This window comes from Melanerpes formicivorus, unplaced genomic scaffold (genome assembly GCF_026170545.1).
Source record: "Melanerpes formicivorus ecotype bairdi unplaced genomic scaffold, bMelFor1.0.p_v2 SCAF_13, whole genome shotgun sequence".
NCBI classification, from domain to species: domain Eukaryota; kingdom Metazoa; phylum Chordata; class Aves; order Piciformes; family Picidae; genus Melanerpes; species Melanerpes formicivorus.
The window spans coordinates 19,062,363-19,086,916 of record NW_027142365.1 but is presented as its reverse complement, the minus strand read 5'-3'; the positions used below and the strand labels follow the sequence as shown (position 1 = coordinate 19,086,916).

General features: G+C 51.6%; 1 protein-coding gene across 6 annotated transcripts in view; it reads left to right on the top strand.

Annotated features, from left to right (window-relative positions):
• Positions 1-24,554, top strand: part of CACNB2 (calcium voltage-gated channel auxiliary subunit beta 2) — a 344,461-nt gene that overhangs the window by 285,825 nt on the left and 34,082 nt on the right. For 4 of the 6 annotated variants that reach the window (XM_068146356.1, XM_068146357.1, XM_068146361.1 and 1 more), the window contains 4 exons: positions 5,759-5,892; positions 13,252-13,332; positions 15,026-15,084; positions 19,681-19,790. In XM_068146356.1, the coding sequence (XP_068002457.1) occupies positions 5,759-5,892; positions 13,252-13,332; positions 15,026-15,084; positions 19,681-19,790 (384 nt within the window). Of the gene's footprint in view, positions 1-5,758; positions 5,893-6,039; positions 6,060-13,251; positions 13,333-15,025; positions 15,085-19,680; positions 19,791-24,554 lie in introns of all 6 variants that reach the window. The other 2 variants (XM_068146359.1, XM_068146362.1) reach the window with 1 other exon arrangement.

Genomic DNA, 24,554 nt, shown 5'->3' with positions numbered 1-24,554 from the left:
AGCTATGTCTTTGTTTTTTGATGAAACCATGGATTTTTTTGTACCTACCCACTGCAGTATGACTGCATTGGGTTAGGAGAGTTCTACTCAGGTGCCCTATCCCTTGGGTTTTTCTATATCTGTGTTTAGTTTGCTAACAGGTGTCCACCACAAGCCTCTAGAATACACATTACAATGCCTTTAAACTTTGACATTGACTGTTCAGTTCAGCAGCTTCATTCTGGCAGTAAAACTGCCCATGGACCCTACCATGGCAGTTTCACAGAACCACAGAATCCTTTCAGTTGGAAAAGACCTTCAGGATCCTCCAGCCCAACCATTCTCTGACTCTGCCGTGGCTGGGGCTAAACCGTGGCCCTCAGCACCACATCTCTGCCTCTTGGAAACCCCTCCAGGGATGGGGATGCAACCACCACCCTGAGCAGCCTGTGCCAGGCTTTGAGAACCTTTTCAGGGAAGAAGTTTCTTCTAATCTCCAACCTAAACTTCCCCTGGGGCAACTTGAGGCCATTTCATCTCCCACTATCACTTATTACTAGGGAGAAGAGACTAACTCCTGCCTGGCTCCAACCTCCTTTCAGGGAGCTGCAGAGAGCAATGAGGTCTCCCCTCAGCCTCCTCTTCTCCACACTAAACATCCCAGCTCCTTCAGCTGCTCCTCCCCAGCCCTGTTCTCCAGACCCTTCCCCAGCTTTATTGCCCTTCACTGCAGCACCTCAATATCCTTCTTGTTCTGAGAGCCCTAAAACTGAACCCAGGACTCAAGGTGTGGCCTCACCAATGCCCAGCACAGGGGCACAATCCCTTCCCTGATCCTGCTAGTCGTACCACTGCTGATCCAGGCCAGAATGCTGGTGGCCTTCTTGGCTACCTGGGCACACTGCTGGCTCATCTTCAGCCAGGTGTTAGAATAGAATAGAATAAGCCAGGTTGGAAGAGACCTTCGAGATCATTGCATCCAACCTATCAACTGAGGGGCCCAGAACTGGACACAGGACTCAAGGTGTGGCCTAAGCAGTGCAGTGTGCAGTGTTGATGAACACCCCCAGGACCTTTTCTGCTGGGCAGTTTCCATCCACTCTGCCCCAAGCCTGGGGCATTCATGGGGTGGTTGTGACCCAAGCGCAGGACCCAGCCCTTGGCCTTGTTGAATGTCATACACCTGGCCTCAGCCCATGGATCCAGCCTGTCCAGGTCCCTCTGCAGAGCCTGCTTACAGCACATGATTGGAGCATCTGAAATGCTATCATACTGTTCTGTATCCTGAAAGCATTGGAGGGGAGGACCTGTGAACGTTTCAGAAGGCTACACAGAGTTCAGCAGTAAGAGAAGAGACACTTAGGGCACCTCCTGTAGTTGTCACTGGCTTGAATTGTTCCTTCAGACATCTTTTCACCAGCATGGGTTTCAGGAGGGGGGAAAAAAGAAAGGCAATGTGGTAATTAGGTGTTTCTCAGTTCCACTGACAACGTGGAGGACATTAATGAGCAGTGGACCTCAGCTTAATGTCTGAGCTTCAAACCTGGGACCTGCAGCTTTTTTTTTTCTCAAAGAAGGGATTTTGCCTAACACAAGAACTCTGGAGCACACTTCAGTTGTTATTCTCAGGCCTCCTCTTTAAGGATGGACAAGAAATGACACATATGTAAAGTGATTAAATGGGTGAAGGGATTTGAACACAATGAGTTCATTTCATTCTTGTTTTGAAAGGTAGAGTCAGGGACGTTTGGTGGTTGGTTTGGTTTTCAATCTAAGCTCATGCCACAAAACCAAGCAAGAAAAATCCCCCCAAAGAAGATGAAGAATCAGTGAAAACCAGAGGAAAAGGAGGCTCACAGGCATTGAAATCCATACTCTATTGATCTGGTAATCGATCCATACAGTAATGGACAGCATCAGGTTGGAAGGAATCCTCAAAGGGCATCTTGTCCAACCCCTCTGCAGGCAGCAGGGACACCTCCAACTACACCAGGCTGCCCAGGGTTACCCCAAGTCTAATCTTGAATGTCTCCATGGACATGGCCTCAACCACATCCTTGGGCAGCCTGTTCCAGTGTCTCACCACCCTCATGGTACAGAACTTCCTCCTGGTGTCCAACCTAACTCTGCCCTGCTCCAGTTTCAAACCATTGCCTCTCATCCTATCCCCACAGCCCCTTCTGAACAGTCCCTCCCCAGCCTTCCTCTGGGTCCCTTTCAGCTATTGAAATGCAGCTCTAAGGTCTCCCTGGAGCCTTCTCTTCTCCAGGCTGAATAGCCCCAACCCTCTCAGCCTGTCCCCACAAGAGAGGTTTTCCAGCCCCCTGATCACCTTTGTGGCCTCCTCTGGACCCTCCCCATTAGGCCCATGTCTCTCCTGTTGGTGGCCCCATAGCTGGACACAGCCCTGCAGGTGAGGTCTCTGCAGAGCAGAGCAGAGGGGCAGGATCCTCTCTCTCCATCCTTGGCCACACTGCTTTGGATGCAGCCCAGGCTGCCCTTGGCCTTCTGTGCTGCCAGTGCCCATTGCTGGCTCCTGTCCAGCTTCTCCCCCACCAGCACCCCTAAGGCCTTCTCTGCAGGGCTGGATTGATGTCAAGAGTTGCCCTGATCTAGGTACAGAACCTTGCACTTTGCCTTGTTGAGCCTCATGAGTTTCTCCTCAGCCACCTCTCAGCCTGTCCAGGTCCCTCTGGCTGGCTCCCATCCCATCCTTCAATCTTATCAGCCACACCACTCAGCTTAGTCCCATGAGGAAACTTGCTGAGGGTGCCTCAGCCTTGCTGTCTGTATCACTGATGAAGATACTGAACAGCTCTGGTCCCAGTGCAGACCCCTGAGGGACAGCACTTGTCACCTGTCTCCATCTGGACATGAGCCATTGACCACTACCCTTTGGATGCCATCATCCAACCAATTCCTTATCCCCTGAACAGTCCACTCATCCAATCCCTGTCTCCCCAGCTTGGAGAGAAGGGTGTTGTGGGCCAGTGGTGAAAATGACTTGGACCACAGTGCAGAGCAGTGAGGATGATAAAGAGCAGAAGAGCTCTCGTGGGAGCCGTTGTGTGACGTGAAGACGGAGAAGGAACCCAGGAGGTGCTGCATTTCTTCTTTACAAGGAGAAGCTTTAACAGCTCTGAGTTTTCTTGCCTGAACTATTTTAGTTGCACTTGGAACTGAAGGAGTTTTGCTATCCCTTATTATGAGTGATTTATGGGATCTGGCCTGTGTTCAAGACAAGATAATACCTTCTTTTTATACTTGTGAAGAGGATGCAGGAACAGTGCTGCTGGAAGAGAATGTGACGTGGTTTCTGGGACTGTTTTGAGGAGCAGGAGTACAGAAACAGAGCACAGATCCACTTGCAGGCTTGCCTGGCAAGGGCAGGCTCAAAGGCACAGTCCTGTAACTCAGGAGTTGTCAAGCATCATGACATGAGGTCTGTGGATAATGCAAAGGGGCAGACAGACTTCACCCCAGCAGCAGCACTCAGTGGCCCCAAGTGTCTCTTAACTCAGCAGCTGCACATAGGCCAACAGAAATATTTCTGTGGGGCACAGCTATGCCAGGGTGGGTGCTGGCTCACTCATCAGGCAGCTGGAAGGAGGTCACCAAGGTGGTTTCACCATAGTTTGCAGGGATGAATTCCCAGCTGGGAGAAATAATGCTTGGGTCCAGTTCAACAGAAATCACAGAATCAATAAGGTTGGAAAAGAGCTCAGAGGTCATCAGTTCCAACCTATTACCTAATACCTCCTGACAACTAAACCATGGCTCCAAGTATCACAGTATCACCAAGGTTGGAAGAGACCTCAAAGATCATCCAGTACAACCTGTCACCACAGACCTCATGACTAGACCATGGCACCAAGTGCCACATCCAATCCCCTCTTGAACGCCTTCAGGGATGGTGACTCCACCACCTCCCTGGGCAGCACATCCCAATGGCCAATCACTCTCTCTGGGAAGAACTTTCTCCTCACCACCAGCCTAAACCTCCCCTGGCACAGCTTGAGACTGTGTCCTCTTGTTCTGGTGCTGGCTGCCTGGGAGAAGAGACCAACCCCCACCTGGCTACAACCTCCCTTCAGGGAGTTGGAGAGAGCAATGAGGTCTCCCCTGAGCCTCCTCTTCTCCAGGCTAAGCAACCCCAGCTCCCTCAGCCTCTCCTCACAGGGCTGTGCTCCAGACCCCTCCCCAGCTTTGTTGCCCTTCTCTGGACACATTCAATTGTCTCCGTGTCTTTCTTGAATTGAGGAGCCCAGAACTGGACACAGGACTCAAGGTGTGGCCTAAGCAGTGCTGAGCACAGGGCACAATGACTTCCCTGCTCCTGCTGGCCACACTGTTCCTGATGCAGGCCAGGATGCCATTGGCCCTCTTGGCTGCCTGGGCACACTGCTGGCTCATGTTCAGCTGCTGTCAACCTCTCCCCCCAGGTCCCTTTCTGCAAAGGCACAGCAAAGACAAGCTTGTGTCACCCAGACTGTGGCAAGAGGTGGGGGAGTTCCCTACACACAGGGGTGATGGTGCACAGCACGGTTTTGGAGCCCTTTTGTGCAGGTGCTTGCCTGCTGAAGAGAAATGTTGATGTCTTATTTAAGGTGGGGATTGATGGTGGTGAGCGAGAAAGCTTTGGTGTTGGTTGGGTTGGGCTTGGTGTGCAGCCAGCAGGTGCCTGCTGGCCTCACCATGCAGGCTAACAGGGCTTTGGTTTTTGAAGTTATTAGTTTCTGAGTCCAGGAGGAGTTCTCACTTCTGCTGTTCTTCAGTATTTGGTAAGGAGGGTAAATATTTGATGTTTATGGAGTGAGTAAGGTTGTGGTGCTGTGTATCCTGCTGGGATGGAGGCTGAGCAGCAGTGCTTTGTTGTGTTCACTTCCATTTTGCCCTGCCTCCATCCTCACTGAGTATTCAGTATCACTAAGGCTGGAAGAGACCTCAAAGATCATGGAGTCCAGCCTGTCACCCTAGAGCTCATGACTAGAGTAGGGAGGCCACTACTGCCCACTGCAGGCTTGAACTCACGACCTTCCATTCAGGGTCTGATGCACTACCAACTGAGCCACAGTTTGCAGCAGGATGCAGGGCACTGGGACAGGCTGGGATCAGGTTCCTCTGTTCTGCTCCCCCATTCTGTTTAGTTTTCACTATCAACAGGTCTGGGTTTCTGTTTCCTAAGAAATGCATCCTGGGACTCCTGTGCCTTTTCACTTCCAGTGGTCAGGAATGCAGACCATAGCCCACCCTGAGAGAGAGGCAGCTGCAGCTGTAGCAGCATGGGGCTGGTTTTTGCTTCCCAGTTGATTTTTCTTCTGTGATTTCCTATGGAAACATTGCAGCTTTCAGCTGATGGTACCCAGTTTGAACTGGTGTCCACTGCTGTCAAACAATTCAAGTGCTGGCCAGGTTCTGTTGTTTACAGGCAGAGGCCAATGCTCTGCTTTGCCAGGGTAGTTCTGGGGGTGTTTGATGTAGCCATGTGAAAGGGGATCAGAGGAGAACATGACAGTAGCTGTTAAAGGTTGCCTTCTGTCTTCCAATCCTGATGTGCTGCACCTTGAAACTTCTGCCTTTGTTTTATTGTGGTTTGTACTCCCATGGTGGATTTTTGACTTTTGATTTGTTTGCTCCCTGCCCTGGGCAGTTTTCCTGAGTGTGTATTTTTCTTCCTTCACCTCTTAGTTCCTTTCCTTTCAGTTTTATTTAACTTGTGAACCTCTCTTCCCTTTTTCCCCTGCCACCTGATAATTCTGAATTGTTTGTCTGTATATAGCTATAGACATAGATGCCACTGGCTTAGATGCAGAAGAAAATGATATTCCAGCCAACCATCGCTCCCCCAAACCCAGTGCAAACAGTGTCACCTCACCCCACTCCAAAGAGAAAAGAATGCCCTTCTTTAAGAAGGTAACAGCACCACCTCCCAGCTCCCATCTGTCCACCTGCTCACCCGCACTGCGTCACATTCCTAGTCCTGTGGAGCGTCTGCGTCCTCTGACCAGCCAATAACATGCATGCTCTGTTGTTCTTTGTTTCTTTTCCATGCTGCTGTAGCTAAGCAGAAGCAGAAGTCGGTAAGTTCCTCCCCACAGCACCTGCTGTTTCCCCCTGCCACTGGCACCCTTCCCAGCACCGCCCCGGGGTAGCGCTCAGGCAGCTGATGCGCCGAGTGCTGGGGGTTGGGAGGGACCTCCACAGGTCATCCAGTCCAACCCCCCTGCCCCAGGGGAGGTCACACAGGAATGCATCCAGGTGGGGTTGGAAAGGCTCCAGAGCAGGAGACTCCACAACCTCTCTGGGCAGCCTGCTCCAGGCCTCCAGCACCCTCACACCAAAGAAGTTTCTCCTCGCGTTGAGGTGGAACCTCCTGGGTTCCAGCTTGTACCTCTTGTTCCTTGTCCTGTCACTGGGCACCACCAAACAGAGCCTGGCCCCTTCACCCTGACCCCCAGCCCTCAGCTATTGATAGACATTGATCACAGTATCACCAAGGTTGGAAGAGACCTCAAAGATCATCTAGTCCAACCTGTCACCACAGACCTCATGACTAGACCATGGCACCAAGTGCCACATCCAATCCCCTCTTGAGCACAGCCAGGGATGGTGACCCCACCACCTCCTTGAGTAGCCCATTCCAATGATAAATGACTCTCTCTCAGCCTTCTCTTCTCCAGACTACACAGTGCAGCTGCTCTAGAGTTAAGGAAGAAAAGTATCCAAGTGGTTGGTGAATTCAGTACAGAAAACAAACAATCCCATGCTCATAGTATCATAGAGTCATGGACTGGTTGGGGTTGGAAGGGACCTTCAAGATCATCTACTTTGAGGCCCCTGCCATGGGCAGGGAAACCTCCTACTGGCCCAGGTTGCTCCAGGCCCCATACAGCCTGACCTTGAACACCTCCAGGGAGGGGGCAGCCAAAGCTTTTGTGGCCAACCTGTTCCAGTGTCTCACTCAGTGAGCCCTTGAAGCTCTGCTACAGTACTGACCCTTTCTGACAGACCAAGAGCACACACTGAGAGGATCTCCAGTGCAGTCACATCACAGAATCACAGAAACATTCAGGTTGGAAAAGATCCTCAGGGTCACCAAGTCAAACCCCTGACCCTGCTCTGCAAGCTTCACCCCTAAACCATAGCCCCAAGCACCACATCCAAACCACCTTGAAACACAGCCAGGCTTGGGGACTCCACCAACTCCCTGGGCAGCCTCTGCCAATCTCTGACCACTCTGGCTGGGAACAAATGTTTCCTACTGTCCAGTCTACACCTACCCAGTCACAGCTTGAGGCCATTCCCTGGGAGAAGAGACCAGCACCAACCTTTCCACAACCTTTCAGGGAGCTGTAGACAGCCAGGAGGTCTCCCCTCAGCCTCCTCTCTTTCACACTAACCAGCCCCAGCTCCTTCAGTTGCTCTTCATCAGATTTCTTCTCCAGGCCCTTCCCAGCTTTCTTGCCCTCCTCTGCCCTGGCTCCAGCACCTCCACATCTCTCTGGCATTGAGCTGCCCAACTCTGGACACAACACTGCAGCTGTGGCCTCCCCAGAGCTGAGTCCCAGGGGACAATCCCCTCCCTGCTGCTGCTGGACACAGCATTGCTGATCCCAGCCAGGAGGCCTTTGGCTTTCTTGGCCCCCTGGGCACACTGCTGGCTCCTCTTCAGCTGCTTGTCCAATGAAACCTCTCTCTCCTCTTTCTCAAGGGTTGTTTCTTTTTCCTTGTAAGTCGGCCTACTGAAGTCATTATTGGAGCCTAACCAGCCACTCAGGTTGTACTGAGGAAACAACCAGCCCAACCTTTAATCTGGTCAGTACTTAAGATCTTGCACAGGGTGCAAGAGAGGCCGGGGAACAAGAGCAGCAAACTGCAGGCTTGTTTGGAGAGTTCCCTTGGGGTCTGCTTTCCTGTTCTCATGTATAAATTACCAGCCACTGTTCTTGCTAGTCATCAGTCAGCATCTCAGCTCAGTTAGCATCTCAGCTTCTGGAGATGGTACTGGTAGTTCCCAGGAGAGCCCAGATAGCTGCAGGATTATGCAATTGCTGCTCCAGCAAGCTGCAATCCATTTCTAGCATCTCTGCTGGAATGAATTATCCAGGAGTTAGGAAGCAGCAGCAAACTCTGCAGTGGAAGACCACACTTCTGTCCTTTTGGGCCTAAAGCTTTAGTCTTCATAGCTCTGAAGCATTTGGGTTTAAGCATTCCCTTTCACATCTACAGCTGACAGCAGACCATTACAGTGCTTATCATAGAATCATAGAATGGGCTGGGCCAGAAGAGACCTCCAAAGCTCATCCAGTCCAATCTCCCTGCACATGAGGATGAGGGACATCCTCAACTAGGTCAGGCTGCCCCAGGCCTCTTCAAGCCTCACCTTGAGTATCTCCAGGGATGGAGCCTCAGCCACCTCCCTGGGCAACCTGTGCCAGTGTTCCACCTCACTCCTGGTACAGAACTTCTTCCTCACATCCAATCTCAATCTGCTCTGCTCTAGTCTGAAGCCATTGCCCCTGCTCCTGTCCCTGCAGGCCTTTGCAAACAGTCTCTCTGCAGCCTTCCTGTAGCCCCCTTCAGGTACTGGCAGGCTGCTCTTAGGTCTCCCTGGAGCCTTCTCTTCTCCAGGCTGAACACCCCCAGCTCCCTCAGCCTGTTCTCACAGCAGAGCTGCTCCAACCCCCTGATCATTTTTGTGGCCCTCCTCTGCACTCTTTCCAGCAGGTCCAGGTCCTTCCTATACTGAGGGCTCCAGAGCTGGGCCCAGCCCTGCAGGTGAGGTCTCAGCAGAGCAGAGCCAAGTGTCAGAATCACCTCTCTGGATCTCTGGCAATGCTGCTTTGGATGCAGCCCAGGCTGCCATTGGCCTTCTGTGCTGCAAGCTCACACTGCCTGCTCCTGTCCAACTTCTCCCCCACCAGCACCCCCAAGTCCTTTTCCTCAGGGCTCCTTTGTATCACTCCTTCCCCAGTCTGTGTTGATAGTAAAGATGGTTCTGGCCCAGGTGCAGAACCCTGCATTTGCTCTTGTTGAACCTCATGAGATTCACCTGAGCCACCTCTCCATCTTGTCCAGATCCCTCTGGATGCCATCCTGTCCTTCTGGTGTATCTTATAGTGCCAAGTGGTGCTGCTGCTCACCCTGTGGATGCTCTCATGTTCAGTAAATAAAACTTGTTTTCAATCTTTCTCTCCCTTATTTTTTCCTTGGACTCATTTAAGTATTTCTGGATCCTTCTCATTCTCAAACTCCCCAGTAGTGCCTTTGGTGGGGTCTGTTAGGACCCTGTTATTCACAGTCCCATCAGAATCAACAGCAGGGTCTTCTGAGTGATTTCTTCCTGACTCATAACCAGACATAAATGCTGAGAAAGAGGAGTGCCTGTTGGCATGCACTGGGTGGTTCCTGCATAAGCATCTTTCCAAGGTGCAGCTTCTAGATGAACCAGCACAGAATGTTGCCTCTTTCTTTCCATCTCACAGCCACTGCTGCCTAGAGTGGGGTTTGTACTACTGACATTCACTGTAAATGCTGGGTGGGCATCCCATAATAATCTAAACAGTCAAAGTGCTGGGAAGGAGCCATATGGGCAAAACTATCCTCACTCTGCAGGTGAAAGCTGGATAGCCCAGGGCCAGTCGCTTAGGCAAGGTCAGAGTCATAGAGGCACAAACTGGCTCAGGTTGGGAGGGACCTCAGAGGTCATCTACTCCAACCTCCCTGCCATGGGCAGGGACACCTCACACTAGCCCAGGTTGCTCAAAGTTCCTCTAGCCTAGCCTTGAACATCTCCAGAGAGGAGGCATTCACAACCTCCCTGGGCAGCCTGTGCCAGAGTCTCACCACCCTCCTACTGAAGAACTTCTTCCTCAGCTCCAGTCTAACCCTGCTCTCCCTCAGCTTCAAACCATTCCCCCTTGGCCTGTCTCCAGACACCCTCAGGAAAAGTCTTTCTGCAGCCTTCCTGCAGGATCCCTTCAGGTACTGGAAGGCAGCTAGAAGGTCCCCTTGGAGTCTTCTCCAGGCTGAACAGCCCCAGCTCCCTCAGCCTGTGCTCACAGCAGAGCTGCTCCAGCCCTTGGATCATCTTGGTTGTCTCCTCTGGACTCACTCCAGCAGCTCTGTGTTTCTGATGCTGGGGACACCAATTGGACACAGTCCTCAAGGTGTGCTCTCACCAGAGCAGACTTAAAGACCTTTAATTGTTCCATTGTCATACAATCATCAAATGGCCTAGGCAGGAAAAGACCTCAGAGATCATCTACTGCAACCTCCCTGCCATGGGCAGGGGCAGCTCTCAGGTTGCTCAAGGTCTCATCCAACCTGGCCTTGAACACCTGTAGGGAGGAGCAGCCACAACCTCCCTGGACAATCCATTCCAGTGTCTCCCCACCTTATAGTAAGGAATTTCTTCCCAAGATCACATCTAATCCTCTTCTCCTTCAGCTTAAATCTGTTCCATAGCTTCTGCTCAGCTTGCTGCTGACAGCTTTTGTTGCTTGAAGCTGTGAAGATTAGAGAGAAACAAAAATCCTCTCTGGACAGAACAGAGTTTGAAAATCCCTCATTCTCCATCAACTCAACTCCTTTCTGTGCTTCCTCTGCTTATGGAACAGCTGCTTAACCTCCAGTCTGAACACTTTGGGTTGAGTCAGCCACCTTAAGACAAAGATCTGTTGTGCCAGGACACTCAGGCTCCAAGCACTTAGACATCTGCAGAGATTTTTTCTTAGGCTCTGTCTCACAGAATCACAGAATTAACCAGGCTGGAAAAGACCCTCAAGACATCAAGTCCAACCTGTCACCCAACACCATCTAATCAACTAAACCATGGCACCAAATGCCTCATCCAGGCTCTCCCTAAACACCTCCAGGGATGGGGACTCCACCACCTCCCTGGGCAGCACATTCCAAGGGCCAATCTCTCTTGCTGGGAAGAATTTCTTCCTAACATCCAGTCTAAACCTCCCCTGGCACAGCTTGAGACTGTGTCCTCTTGTTCTGGTGCTGCTTGCCTGGGAGAAGAGACCAACCCCCACCTGGCTACAACCTCCCTTCAGGGAGTTAGAGAGAGCAAGAAGGTCTCGCCTGAGCCTCCTCTTCTGCAGGCTAAGCAACCCCAGCTCCCTCAGCCTCTCCTCACAGGGCTGTGCTCCAGACCCCTCCCCACCTTTGTTGCCCTTCTCTGGACACCTTCCAGCATCTCAACATCTTTCCTAACCTGAGGAGCCCAGAACTGGACACAGGACTCAAGGTGTGGCCTGAGCAGTGCTGAGCACAGGGCACAATGACTTCCCTGCTCCTGCTGCCCCCACTGTTCTCGATAGTCTCCCTTAGGCTTCTCAGACCATGAATTAGTGGTAGCAGGAGTGGAGGGCTGCTCTGTGACACTGGCACAGCCTGACACTGCAGGGCTTTGCCTTCAGGTGTGCTGGGCCAGTTCCCTCACTGTGTCCACTGAATTCATTTCCGTGCTTAGGATGCCTTGGGCACCGCTACTAATGTTTTCCTTGCTAATTACTCTGGTGATGCTGCAGGTAACAGAAACAAATCAGATCAATGCTGAAAAAACCCCACCACCTCCCCTTCCTCCCCCCCACCCCGAAAAAAACAGTCACCACGATGCTTCCCATGTTTTAGGCTGCTTTGGACTGCTGCTTGTATAGCATTTTGTGCTGTCACTGTGCTGCTGTCTGTCCTTGTGTCTCTGTGTTTGGGAATGCACTCCCTGGTGGGAACGTTCTGGTGGAACACCTTGGGATACCTTGAGTACTGAAGCAATGACCTTCTGCTGTGATCTTGGCTGATGTATTTGTACTCTGTAGGGGCTGGAGACCTGCCACACCTTTCTCCATGTCACCCACGTGCTTCTGGGTCTGCATTTCAATATGGTTTATTCATTTATTCCCCCCTCATTCCCCCCCAAGACAAAGATAAACCAAACCCTCCCTTCCAACCCAAAAGCTCTGGCTGCTAAGACTCACTCTTGGGGCTATCTACTGAGCAGCCATTTATGAAAGGAGGCAGCCCCAGTTTAACTGGTTTGGAGAACAGCAGACAACCTGGGGGCCACCTTTGGAAGCAGGCAATCTTCTGATCTCTGTGGTTTAAAGTACTGGCCCTGACTTGTACACGATACATCAGTGAGTGGCTTGATGCAGCTCCTACTAACAGCATCCCTGCTGCTGACAGGGACTTCCCAAGGTGGAAACACTGCTATCCCAAGCTCTGTTCACTCAGATGGACCTAAAAATCCTGACCTCAGCAGGCATCATTTTGGGTTCATTTGCCAGGGGATTACAGACTGGAGGGTGGAAGTTAGGCGGTGAGCGCTGCTGTGGGAATTTGCAGTGGTGTCACAACGTTTCCTCCAGAGCTGGGCAGATCTGAACAGCAAAAAGCAGAGTTATGCTTTCCCCATCCCCTTTCTTGTTTGTTTCTTTGCTTGGTTTTTCTCTTTCCTTAATTTCCCTACATCAGATTGTGGTGGGGAACAGCTAATCACAGCCCTCGAGTCAATCAGGTCGAGTTGTTCCAAACCATTTGGATCATTTCAAGTGACTTCAAACCATTCAAATAATTTCAAGCCATCCCAACCATTCCCAACTAGTCAAACCACTTCAAATTAACTCTTGGGCATGCCCTTCTTCAAGCTAGCAGTTAGGAACTGTGGAATGGGACATGCAGATGCCTCCAGATTAACACCACTTCTGTAGCCCTTCAGGGGCTCCTCCTTCAGGAGGAAAACCAAAAGCCCTTCTCCTTCAGGAGGAAAACCAAAGGCCTTCCCCCTTCAGGAGGAAAACCAAAAGCCTTCCTCCTTCAGGAGGAAAACCAAAAGCCTTCCCCCTTCAGGAGGAAAACCAAAAGCCTTCCCCCTTCAGGAGGAAAACCAAAAGCCCTCCTCCTTCAGGAGGAAAACCAAAAGCCCTTCTCCTTCAGGAGGAAAACCAAAAGTCCAAGAGGCAGGAAAAAATCCTTGAACCTCTGATCTCCTCATTTTGTGTCCAGAAACCATCCTTGAATTTCAGATGCCCTCATTTTGTGTCAAGAAACCATCCTTGAACCTCTGATGTCCTCATTTTGTGTCAAGAAACAGTCCTTGAACCTCTGATCTCCTCATTTTGTACTGCCAGTTCTGGGGGAAAGCCAGTGAATCCCTGATTGCTGTGTTGGTGACATCACTGGAAATTCAGAGGTGCTGGTGCTGGGGGTGCTGGGTGGCACTTTGCCTGGGTGCTGTGATGCTGACAGCTTTCTCTCTTGCAGACAGAGCACATCCCTCCCTACGATGTAGTGCCTTCAATGCGACCAGTAGTTTTAGTGGGGCCTTCTCTGAAGGGATATGAAGTAAGTGCTTGTTGGCAATGGGTTTGTTATGAACTCCCCAGAATCTTCTCTGCTTCATTTGTATTTGAGTATTCAGAGGGAGTTAAACTGGGGGGTAGCATAGTCCAAAGTCCAGGCAGTCTTCAGTAGCTAGCAGTTCATTTCTAGTTCATCTCAGAACTCAGATCAGGAATAACTCCATCCCAATCCCACTCCTCAGCTGGAAGATGCTCTCAGCTTTATTACATAGTATTAGCCTCAGGTATTTAGGATATTTTCCTTTCTGCTTCCTAATTTGTTATTGGGAATGGGTTTGATATGAAACCCCCAAATCCTTCCTGTTTCATTTGTTTTTGAAGATTCAGAGGCAGTTAAACTGAGGAGTAGCATAGTCAATATCATAGCCCAAAGTCCAGGCAGTCTTCACCAGGTAGCTGCTGCTTTCTAGTTCATCCCAGCATTCAGATCAGGAATAACTCCATCCCAACCCCACTCCTCAGCTGGAAGATTTGCTCTCAGCTTTATTACATATTATTACCCTCAAGTATTTAGGATAGTTTCCTTTCTGCTTCCTGATTTGTTATTGGGAATGGGTTTGTTATGAAACCCCCAAAATTCTCCCTGCTTCATTTGCTGAAGACTAAGAGGGAGTTAAACTGAGGAGTAGCACAGTCAGTATCATAGTCCTAAATTCAGGCAGCCTTTAGCTAGCTGTTCCTTTCTAGTTCCTCTCAGCATTCAGATCAGGAATAACTCCATCCCAACCCCACTCCTCAGCTGGAAGATTTGCTCTCAGCTTTATTACATGTTATTAGCCTCAAGTATTTAGGATGTTTTCCTTTCTGCTTCCTAATTTGTTATTGAGAATGGTTTTGTTATGACCCCCCCCAAATCCTTCCTGTTTCATTTGTTTTTGAAGATTCAGAGGGAGTTAAACTGAGGAGTACACAGTCAGTATCATAGTCCTAAGTCCAGGCAGCCTTTAGCTAGCTGCTCCTTTCTAGTTCCTCTCAGCATTCAGATCAGGAATAACTCCATCTCAATCTCACTCCTCAGCTGGAAGATTTGCTCTCACCTTTATTACATGTTATTAGCCTCAAGTATTTAGGATAGTTTCTCTTCTGCTTCCCAATTTGTTATTGGGAATGGGTTTGATATGACACCCCCAAATGCTTCCTGTTTCATTTGTTGAAGACTCAGAGGGAGTTAAACTGAGGAGTAGCATAGTCAATATCATAGCCCAAAGTCCAGGCAGTCTTCACCAGGTAGCTGCTGCTTTCTAGTTCCTCTCAGCATTTAGATCAGGAATAACTCCATCCCGATCCCACTCCTCAGCTGGAAGATTTGCTCTCAGCTTTATTGCATGTTATTAGCCTCAAGTATTTAGGATATTTTCCTATCTGCTTCCTAATTTGTTATTGGGAATGGGTTTGATATGAAACCCCCAATCCTTCCTGTTTCATTTGTTGAAGATTCAGAGGGAATTGAACTGAGGAGTAGCATAGTCAGTATCATAGCCCAAAGTCCAGGCAGCCTTTAGCCAGCTGCTCTTTTCTAGTTCCTCTCAGCATTCAGATCAGGAATAACTCCATCCCAATCCCACTCCTCAGCTAGATTTGCCCTCAGCTATATTACACTTAACTGTTGCTAGCCTGAAGTATTTAGGAGTTGTTTCCTGCCTGGCTCTGACTGGGTTGTTTGTTTTCTCTTCCAGGTAACAGATATGATGCAAAAAGCACTCTTTGATTTTTTAAAACACAGATTTGAAGGGCGGTAAGTACCTCGCACTGCAAACCTCCTTCAGGTCCTCTTTAAAGGCTGCCAGGTGCTGGAGGAAGAATTAGATGCTGTCTGTAGACAAGGGGGGAGATGATCCAGTCCAACCCCCCTGCCAGAGCAGCATCACCCAGGGCAGGTCACACAGAACACATCCAGACAGGGCTGCAAAGGCTCCAGAGGAGACTCCACAACCTCTCTGGGCAGCCTGCTCCAGGCCTCCAGCAGAGGAAGTTTTTCCTCATCTTGAGGTGGAGCCTCCTGGGTTCCAGCTTGTACCTGTTGGTCCTTGTCCTATCACTGGGCACCACCAAACAGAGCCTGGCCCCTTCATCCTGACCCCCAGCCCTCAGCTACTGATAGACATTGATCAGATCCCTCTCAGCCTTCTCCTCTCCACACTGAACAGCCCCAGGGCTCTCAGTCTCTCTTCACAGTAGAGCTGTTCCAGTCCCTTCATCATCCTCATAGCTCTCCATTGGACTCTCTCCAGCAGGTCTCTGTCTGTCTTGAAGTGGGGAGCCCAGAACTGGACAGAGATTACAGTGTGGTCTCAGCAGGGCAGAGCAGAGGGGCAGCAGAACCTCCCCAGCCCTGCTGGCCACACTTTTCTTGCTGCACCCCAGGATGCCATTGGCCACCAGGGCACATTGCTGTCCCATGCAGAACCCCAAGGTCTTTCTCCATGGTGCTGCTCTCCCATCAGATGACTCCTAGTGTGTACTGGTGCCTGGGGTTATTCCTACACATAGCCTCTGTTTTCAGAACAGAGTTGATTTTTCCTGGTGCTGCATATCTCAAAAACCAATTCAGATGACGTTAAAAACATCACAGACCTCACACTGAACAAACAGTGGGGATGGGCTGGGCAGTCAGCTTTGCTTGCTGTGCAGCAACCAAGTGCAAGGTCCTGCAGCTGGGGCAGGGCAATCCCAAGCACCAGTACAAGCTGGGCAGGGGCTGGCTTGAGAGCAGCCCTGGAGAAAAGGCCTTCGGGGTGCTGGGGGAGGAGAAGCTCAACAGGAGCCAGCAGTGAGCACTTGCAGCCCAGAGAGCCAAGCAGAGCCTGGGCTGCAGCAAGAGAAGTGTGGCCAGCAGGGCCAGGGCGGGGATTCTGCCCCTCTGCTCCACTCTGCTGAGACCACAGCTGCAGCTCTGGGGCCAGTTCTGGAGCCTCTGTGCCAGGAAGGATCTGGAGGTGCTGGAAGGTGTCCAGAGAAGGGCCATGAGGAGGAGCAGAGGGCTGGAGCTGCTCTGCTCTGGAGACAGCCTGAGAGAGTTGGGGTTGTGCAGGCTGGGGAGGAGGAGGCTCCCAGGAGACCAAATTGTGGCCTTGCAGGATCTGCAGGGGGCTCCAAGAAAGCTGGGGAGGGACTTTTGAGGGTGTCAGGGAGGGATAGGACTGGGGGGGATGGAGCAAAAGTAGAAGTGGGGAGATTGAGATTGGCTGTGAGGAAGAAGTTGTTCCCCATGAGGGTGGTGAGAGCCTGGCACAGGTTGCCCAGGGAGGTGGTGGAAGCCTCCTGGCTGGAGGTGTTTGCAGCCAGGCTGGATGTGGCTGTGAGCAACCTGCTGTAGTGTGAGGTGTCCCTGGCCATGGCAGGGGAGTTGGGACTGGCTGAGCCTTGAGGTCCCTTCCAACCCTGACAATTCTATGATTCTATAACTGCCTTTCAGACAGGGAATAAGGATTTCTCATTGCAGTCAGGAACACTGGCAGGAAAACCAAGGAGAGCAAGGCAAAAAGCTGTTCAGATTTGTGGTGTTGATCAGTTAGCAAATGAATGTCACTAATGAGGACCTCAGCTGCCATGCTGGGTTTCATGTGAAGGCTAATGGCATTGTCTGTGTGGAGCTGTGCCACAAATTACAACCCTCAATGATTCCCCAGTCTCCAAAGCCATGTTACAAAGCAGCCTTGTACAAATGATGCTGGGGTGGGTTTTCTCATGTCAGGTTCTGGCTTTGTTTCACTTTGTAGGGTTTTAGATGAATGTAGCCACATGTTGAGCTCACTGGGAAGTGACCTACTTGGGTACATGTCAGATGAACTGCATCTGACTCTGCTTGCTGGAGAGGAGCCCTCCCTCTTAGCCAATCCATTTCCTCCTCTTCAGCTGCAAGTAAAATCCTACAAGGAAGAGCAAGGGAATGTCATCAGTGCTGATTGAACTCACCACTGGAAAAATCACAGTCACAGAGTGTAAGGGGTTGGAAGGGACCTCAAAAGCTCATCCAGTCCAACCCCCTGCCAGAGCAGGAGCACCTAGAGCAGCTCACACAGGAACACATCCAGGCAGGTCTTGAATATCTCCAGAGAGGGAGACTCCACACCCCCCCTGGGCAGCCTGCTCCAGGCCTCTGTCACCTTCACAGGGAAAAAAAATCTTCCTCCTGTTTCCATGGCACTTCCTCTGCCTCAGCTTCCACCACTGCCCCTTGTGCTGGCATTGGGCAGCACCCAGCAGAGCCTGGCTCCAGCCTCTGGGCACTCCCCCTGCACATCTTGAGCAACAGCAAGGAGCTCACCCTGAGGCTCCTCCTCTCCAAGCCTAAGAGCCCTCAGCTCTCCTCATCTTGAGGTGGATGAAGCAGTCTGTCTCACTCCGGAGCGGAAAGAGCCTCTGTTCTTTCTGAACATTCCCCTGCCATGAAATTAGAGGCACAAATGAGGCCAAAATATCAACAGCCAGGCTATTTATTGATAGAATAAAGTGGATGGAACAGAACAAGGGAGAGAGAGAGAGAAGGAAAAATGAAGAGGGAGAAGGAAAGGAACCTGATGAGTGCTACAGGCTGAGGTCAGGCTGGCTGGAGAGCAGCCAGGCACAGAGGGACCTGGGAGTAGTGGTTGTCAGCAGCTGAACATGAGCCAGCAGTGTGCCCAGGTGGCCAAGAAGGCCAAGGGCATCCTGGCCTGCATCAGGAACAGTGTGGCCAGCAGGAGCAGGGAAGTCATTGTGCCCTGTGGTTAGGCCACACCTTGAGTCCTGTGTCCAGTTCTGGGCTCCTCAGTTTAAGAAGGACATTGAGAGACTTGAAGGTGTCCAGAGAAGGGCAACAAGGCTGGGGAGGAGTCTGGAGCACAGCCCTGTGAGGAGAGGCTGAGGGAACTGGGGTTGCTTAGCCTGGAGAAGAGGAGGCTCAGGGGAGACCTCATTGCTCTCTCCAACTGCCTGAAGGGAGGTTGTAGCCAGGTGGGGGTTGGTCTCTTCTCCCAGGCACCCAGCACCAGAACAAGAGGACACAGTCTCAAGCTGTGCCAGGGGAGGTCTAGGCTAGAGGTGAGGAGAAAGTTCTTCCCAGGAAGAGAGATTGGCCATTGGGATGTGCTGCCCAGGGAGATGGTGGAGTCCCCATCCCTGGAAGTGTTTAGGAAGAGCCTGGCTGAGGCCCTTGGTGCCATGGTTTAGTTGATCAGATGGTGGTGGGTGACAGGTTGGACTGGATGATCTCTGAGGTCTTTTCCAACCTGGTTAATTCTGTAATCTGCATTCTCAATTACATTACCACACCTCCCAAGATCTTTGGGTCTGAGGAAGGCTGCTGCCACTTGGCTTAGAGGAGATGGCATCCTGCTGGCTTCTGCTGTCAGCCCTGGAGGAGGGGAGGGAGAGATCCCAAAGTCCAAGTCCTTCTCTGAGCAGCTCCCAACACGTGGAGTCTTCTGTAAGATCTCTTTCCCCTTCTCCATGAGTCACAGCAGACAGGACTCAGGGCACAGCTCTGCTGGTGGTGGTGAAGAGAGGGTTCCTGGACTGCTTCCAGGCTGCATGGTGTCTTCTCCTCCATTGTTCCTGCCTTGAGCAGGCATAGCTCAGGTCTTTCATACAGGTTCTTAGTCACAGGGGCTTTTTATGGATGTGTCCAGGTACACATCCTGGTGTGCTTGCAGGAGGAGGCAGCAGGGGGGCTCTGCCTTTTACCTGTTCATATGCACAATACACACCAGGGGCTTCTCATGCCCAGGGCTGAGTCCATGGTCCTTTTTGCCTACTCCCTTTCTGGAGCTGATCTTGCCTGTGCACACCCCAGAGAGCTCCCCATCCTCCCTTTCTGGAGCTGATCCTGTCTGTGCACACCCCAGAGAGCTCCCCATCCTCCCTTTCTGGAGCTGATCTTGCCTGAGCACACCCCAGAGAGCTCCCCATCCTCCCTTTCTGGAGCTGATCTTGCCTGAGCACACCCCAGAGAGCTCCCCATCCTCCCTTTCTGGAGCTGCAGTGAGGGCTGGGGTCCTGTCAGCAGTCCCTGCAGTGAGGGCTGGGGTCCTGTCAGCAATCCCTGCAGTGAGGGCTGGGGTCCTGTCAGCAGTCCCTGCAGGGAGGGCTGGGGTCCTGTCAGCAGTCCCTGCAGTGAGGGCTGGGGTCGTGTCAGCAGTCCCTGCAGTGAGGGCTGGGGTCCTGTCAGCAGTCCCTGCAGCAGCAGGCGGCACAGCTCCCTCCCCGTTGGGGCTGCGCACCGCAGGCTGCGCTCCCCGGGAGCTCCTCGCCTGTACCCTCAGCCATCTCCCAGCGTTAACCAAGCCTGTCTCTCCCTGCACAGCCCTGCCAGGCACTGACCTGCCGCTGTGTGCTGCTGTTGTCGTTGCAGGATCTCCATCACCCGGGTGACAGCAGACATCTCGCTGGCCAAGCGCTCGGTGCTGAACAACCCCAGCAAGCACGCCATCATCGAGCGCTCCAACACGCGCTCCAGCCTCGGTGAGTGCCTCCTGCCGCGGCTCTGCACCTCCCAGGCGCTGGAAATTGCACACACACAACCCCCCCAACATCAGATTTGCCAGACCAGCTCAGTGGGAAGCAAATGAAAGCTGTAGAATCAGGATCATAGAATGTTCAGGGCTGGAAGGGACCTCCAGGGGTAGAAGTATAGAAACATAGAACTGTCAGGGCTGGAAGGGACCTCAAGGATCAGCCAGTCCCAACCCCCCTGCCATGGCCAGGGACACCTCACACCACAGCAGGTTGCTCACAGCCACATCCAGCCTGGCTGCAAACACCTCCAGGCAGGAGGCTTCCACCAGAAATGGCTTTAGGGTCCTTACCAGGCAGGTTCCACACAGAGCTGGTTTGGGTTTGTGCTGCTGACCTCCATGCAGCTTGCATGGAATGGCCTAGGTTAGAAGAGCCCAGCTGGGTAGGGAGCACTCTCAGGTTGGGTTTCTGCCCCAGCACTGCTTTGTGTGGTGGTTTAAGCCTTAACTGGAGTTTAATCTACCAAAAATTAATCTGGAGTCGGTTTGGAGGTAGGAGAAGTAAGTTTTTTAACCAGATATATCTGTAGCAATAACAGGGAGGGTTTACAAGGGTGAGGAATAAGGATGAATAGGAGAATATGCCAAACCCAATGTGGATGGCCTTGCATCTCCCTTGGTGTGTGTGGATCTCAGTCCTTTAGAGAAGCCTGGGTGCAGCAGGGAGGAGGTCAGGCCTGGCCACATGGCAGAGCCAGGAGGCTGGCAGCAGCTGTTGGTCCTTTCCAACAGGCAAGGCAGGAGCAAAGAGCCAGATGGCTGCCATGCCCTCCCCCCCTTTATAGTCTTGCTGGACAGGAAGGGGGAGCAGAACAGACCAACTTATACTCCAGGGACCTCTCCTCCCAGGAAGGAGAAGCCACATCCACCTGGATCAGGTTTCTTTTGTCCCCTGGGGGAAGCAGGGCTCTCACAACCCAACCCCTGCCCCAGGGTGGTGTAACCCAGCACACTTTGCTTGTGCCAATAAACAAACAACTCTGATTTAATCATGGAGTGATGGAATGGCTTAGGTTGGAAAGGACCTTACAGAGATCATCTATTCCAACCTCCCTGCCATGGGCAGGGACACCTCTCAATTAGACTCAGCTGCTCAAGGCCTCATCCAACCTGGTCTTGAGCAATTCCAGAGACAGGACATCCACAGCCTCCCTGGACAACCTATTCCAGACTCTCACCACCCTCATAACTGAAGAACTTCTTCCTCATCTCCAGTCTAACCCTGCTCTCCCTCAGCTTCAAACCATTCCCTCTTGGCCTGTCTCTAGACGTGCTCAGGAAAAGTTCCTCTGCAGCCTTCCTGTAGGATCCCTTCAGGTACAGAAAGGCAGCTCGAAGGTCCCCCTGGAATCTTTTCTTCCCCAGGCTGAGCACCCCCAGCTCCCTCAGCCTGTGCTCACAGCAGAGCTGCTCCAGCCCTTGGATCAGCTTTGTGGCCTCCTCTGGACTCACTCCACAGCTCTGTGTCCTTCTCTTGCTGGGGACACCAGACCTGGAGGCAGGATTGGAGGTGAGGTCTGAGCAGAGCAGAGCCAAGGGGCAGAATCCCCTCTGCTGCCCTGCTGCCCACACTGCTCTGGCTGCAGCCCAGCACACAGCTGCCTGCTGGGCTGCATGAGGGCACTGCTGGCTCCTGGGGAGCTGCTCAGCACCCAACACCCCCAGGGCTTTTTCCTCAGGGCTGCTTTCAACCCTCTCTGCACTTCCTTTGAACAGAGCTGGAATTCTGTATTATGGATGAGGGGCACCCAGCTGTGGAACCAAGAGAACCCTGATGATTAATTTCCCAAGCTGAACATCAAAACCTGTGCAGGTTTGTTCCCTACTGCACAAATATCTGCAGCAGTAAAGAGTGCATCATCTGTTCCCCATCCTAAAACACTTGCATGTATGCAAGACACCTATCACAGAAAAGTTATGTAGGGAAGCCAAAAAATCTATACAAAAATGTATAAATGCAGCTCAAACAGCTTCATGCTGTGGAGAACCTTACCACTAAGGACATCAACATCTTTTCTTTGGCTCAGGGGATCACACAGAATCACAGAATGCTAGGGGCTGGAAGGGACCTCAAAAGCTCATCCAGTCCAACCCCCCTGCCAGAGCAGGAGCACCTAGAGCAGCTCACACAGGAACACATCCAGGAGGGTTTTGAATATCTCCAGAGGAGGAGACTCCACAACCCCCCTGGGCAGCCTGCTCCACTATTCCATCGCCCTCACAGTGAAAAGAGGGGGAGGAGAATCTCTCTGGACCTACTGACTGACCACAGCCCTTCTAATGCACCCCAGGATGCCCTTGGCCTTCTTGGCCACAAGTGCACATTGCTGGCTCATGGGCATCCTTCTGTCCAGCAGGACACTCCCCAGGTCCTTCTCCTGTGTGCTGCTGTCCAACAGGTCAGTCCCCAGCCTCCCCTGTTCCATGGGGTTGTTCTTTCCCAGATGCAGGACTCTATCCTTGCCCTTGTTGGATTTGATTCCATTTCTCCCAGCCCCTGCTCTCCAGCCTGTCCAGGTCTCACTGAACTGCAGCACAGCCTGTGAGGGTGCACCACTGCCACCAGTTTGCTATTACCAGCAAACTCCTTGCCCTCTGTGCCCTCATCCAGGTCATTGATGAATATATTGAACAGTAGTGGTCCCAGTACTGACCCATGAGGCACTCCACTAGACACAGGCCTCCAGCTAGACTCTGTCCCATGTTTTTTCATAGAAGCATTTAAATGAAAGTACTGACATAAACTCAGTTGGTGACAGCCAAAAGATGGCAGTGATTGTGTACAGGTGTAAGTACCTGAATGGAGAGATGTGTCTGTGCCTGGATGGAGAGATGTGTCTGTGCCTGGATGGAGAGATGTGTCTGTACCTGGATGTATGGATGTGCTTGTACCTGGATGGAGAGATGTGCCTGTGCCTGGATGGAGAGATGTGTTTGTACCTGGATGTATGGATGTGCTTGTACCTGGATGTATGGATGTGTTTGTACCTGGATGTATGGATGTGTTTGTACCTGGATGGAGAGATGTGTCTGTGCCTGGATGGAGAGATGTGTCTGTACCTGGATGCATGGATGTGCTTGTACCTGGATGTATGGATGTGTTTGTACCTGGATGTATGGATGTGTTTGTACCTGGATGGAGAGATGTGTCTGTGCCTGGATGGAGAGATGTGTCTGTGCCTGGATGGAGAGATGTGTCTGTACCTGGATGTATGGATGTGTTTGTACCTGGATGGAGAGATGTTTCTGTGTCTGGATGGAGAGATATGTCTGTGCCTGGATGTATGGATATGTTTGTACCTGGATGGAGAGATGTGTCTGTACCTGGATGTATGGATGTGTTTGTACCTGGATGTGTGGATGTGTTTGTACCTGGATGGAGAGATGTGTCTGTACCTGGATGTATGGATGTGTTTGTACCTGGATGTGTGGATGTGTTTGTACCTGGATGGAGAGATGTGTCTGTACCTGGATGTATGGATGTGTTTGTACCTGGATGTATGGATGTGTTTGTACCTGGATGGAGAGATGTGTCTGTACCTGGATGTGTGGATGTGTTTGTACCTGGATGGAGAGATGTTTCTGTGTCTGGATGGAGAGATGTGTCTGTACCTGGATGTATGGATGTGTTTGTACCTGGATGTGTGGATGTGTTTGTACCTGGATGGAGAGATGTGTCTGTACCTGGATGTGTGGATGTGTTTGTACCTGGATGGAGAGATGTTTCTGTGTCTGGATGGAGAGATGTGTCTGTACCTGGATGTATGGATGTGTTTGTACCTGGATGTATGGATGTGTTTGTACCTGGATGGAGAGATGTGTCTGTACCTGGATGTATGGATGTGTTTGTACCTGGATGTATGGATGTGTTTGTACCTGGATGGAGAGATGTGTCTGTACCTGGATGTATGGATGTGTTTGTACCTGGATGGAGAGATGTGTCTGTACCTGGATGTATGGATGTGTTTGTACCTGGATGTGTGGATGTTCTGCTGCTGACACCAAGCTGTGTGGTCTGGCTGGCACACTGGAGGGAAGGATCCATCCAGAGGCACCTGGACAGGCTGGAGAGCTGGGCCAGTGCCAACCTTATCAGGTTCAACAAGGCCAAGTGCAGGGTCCTATAGCTGAATTGGCGCAGTCCCAAGAACAGACCCAGGCTGGGCAGAGAATGGCTGGAAAGCAGAGTTGAGGAGAGGGCCTTTGGGGTGCTGGGTGAGGAGAAGCTGAACATGAGCTGGCAATGTGCACTTGCAGCCGAAACCAGGCCTGTCCTGGGCACTATCAAAAGCAGCGTGGGCAGCAGCTCGAGCGAGGGGATTTTGCCACTCTGCTCCACTCTGGTCAGGCTCCTCCTGGAGTCCTGTGAACTGCCCAGGAGCTCCTAACACAAGAAGGCCATGGAGCTATTAGCACAGCTCCAGAGGAGGCCACAAAGGTGATCTGAGGGCTGGAGCACCTCTCCTCTGAAGACAGGCTGGGAGAGTTGGGGGTTTTCAGCCTGGAGAAGAGAAGGCTCTGTAGAGACCTAGCAGCCTCTCAGTATTTGAAGGTGGCTACAGGAGAGCTGGGGATGGACTTTTGACAAAGGCTTGGAATGACAGGAGGAGGGAGAGTAGCTTCAAACTGGAAGAAGCTGCATTTAGATCAGACATTAGGAGTAAATTCCAGTGCCTTCAGTGAAGCACTGGAACAGGTTACCCAGAGAAGT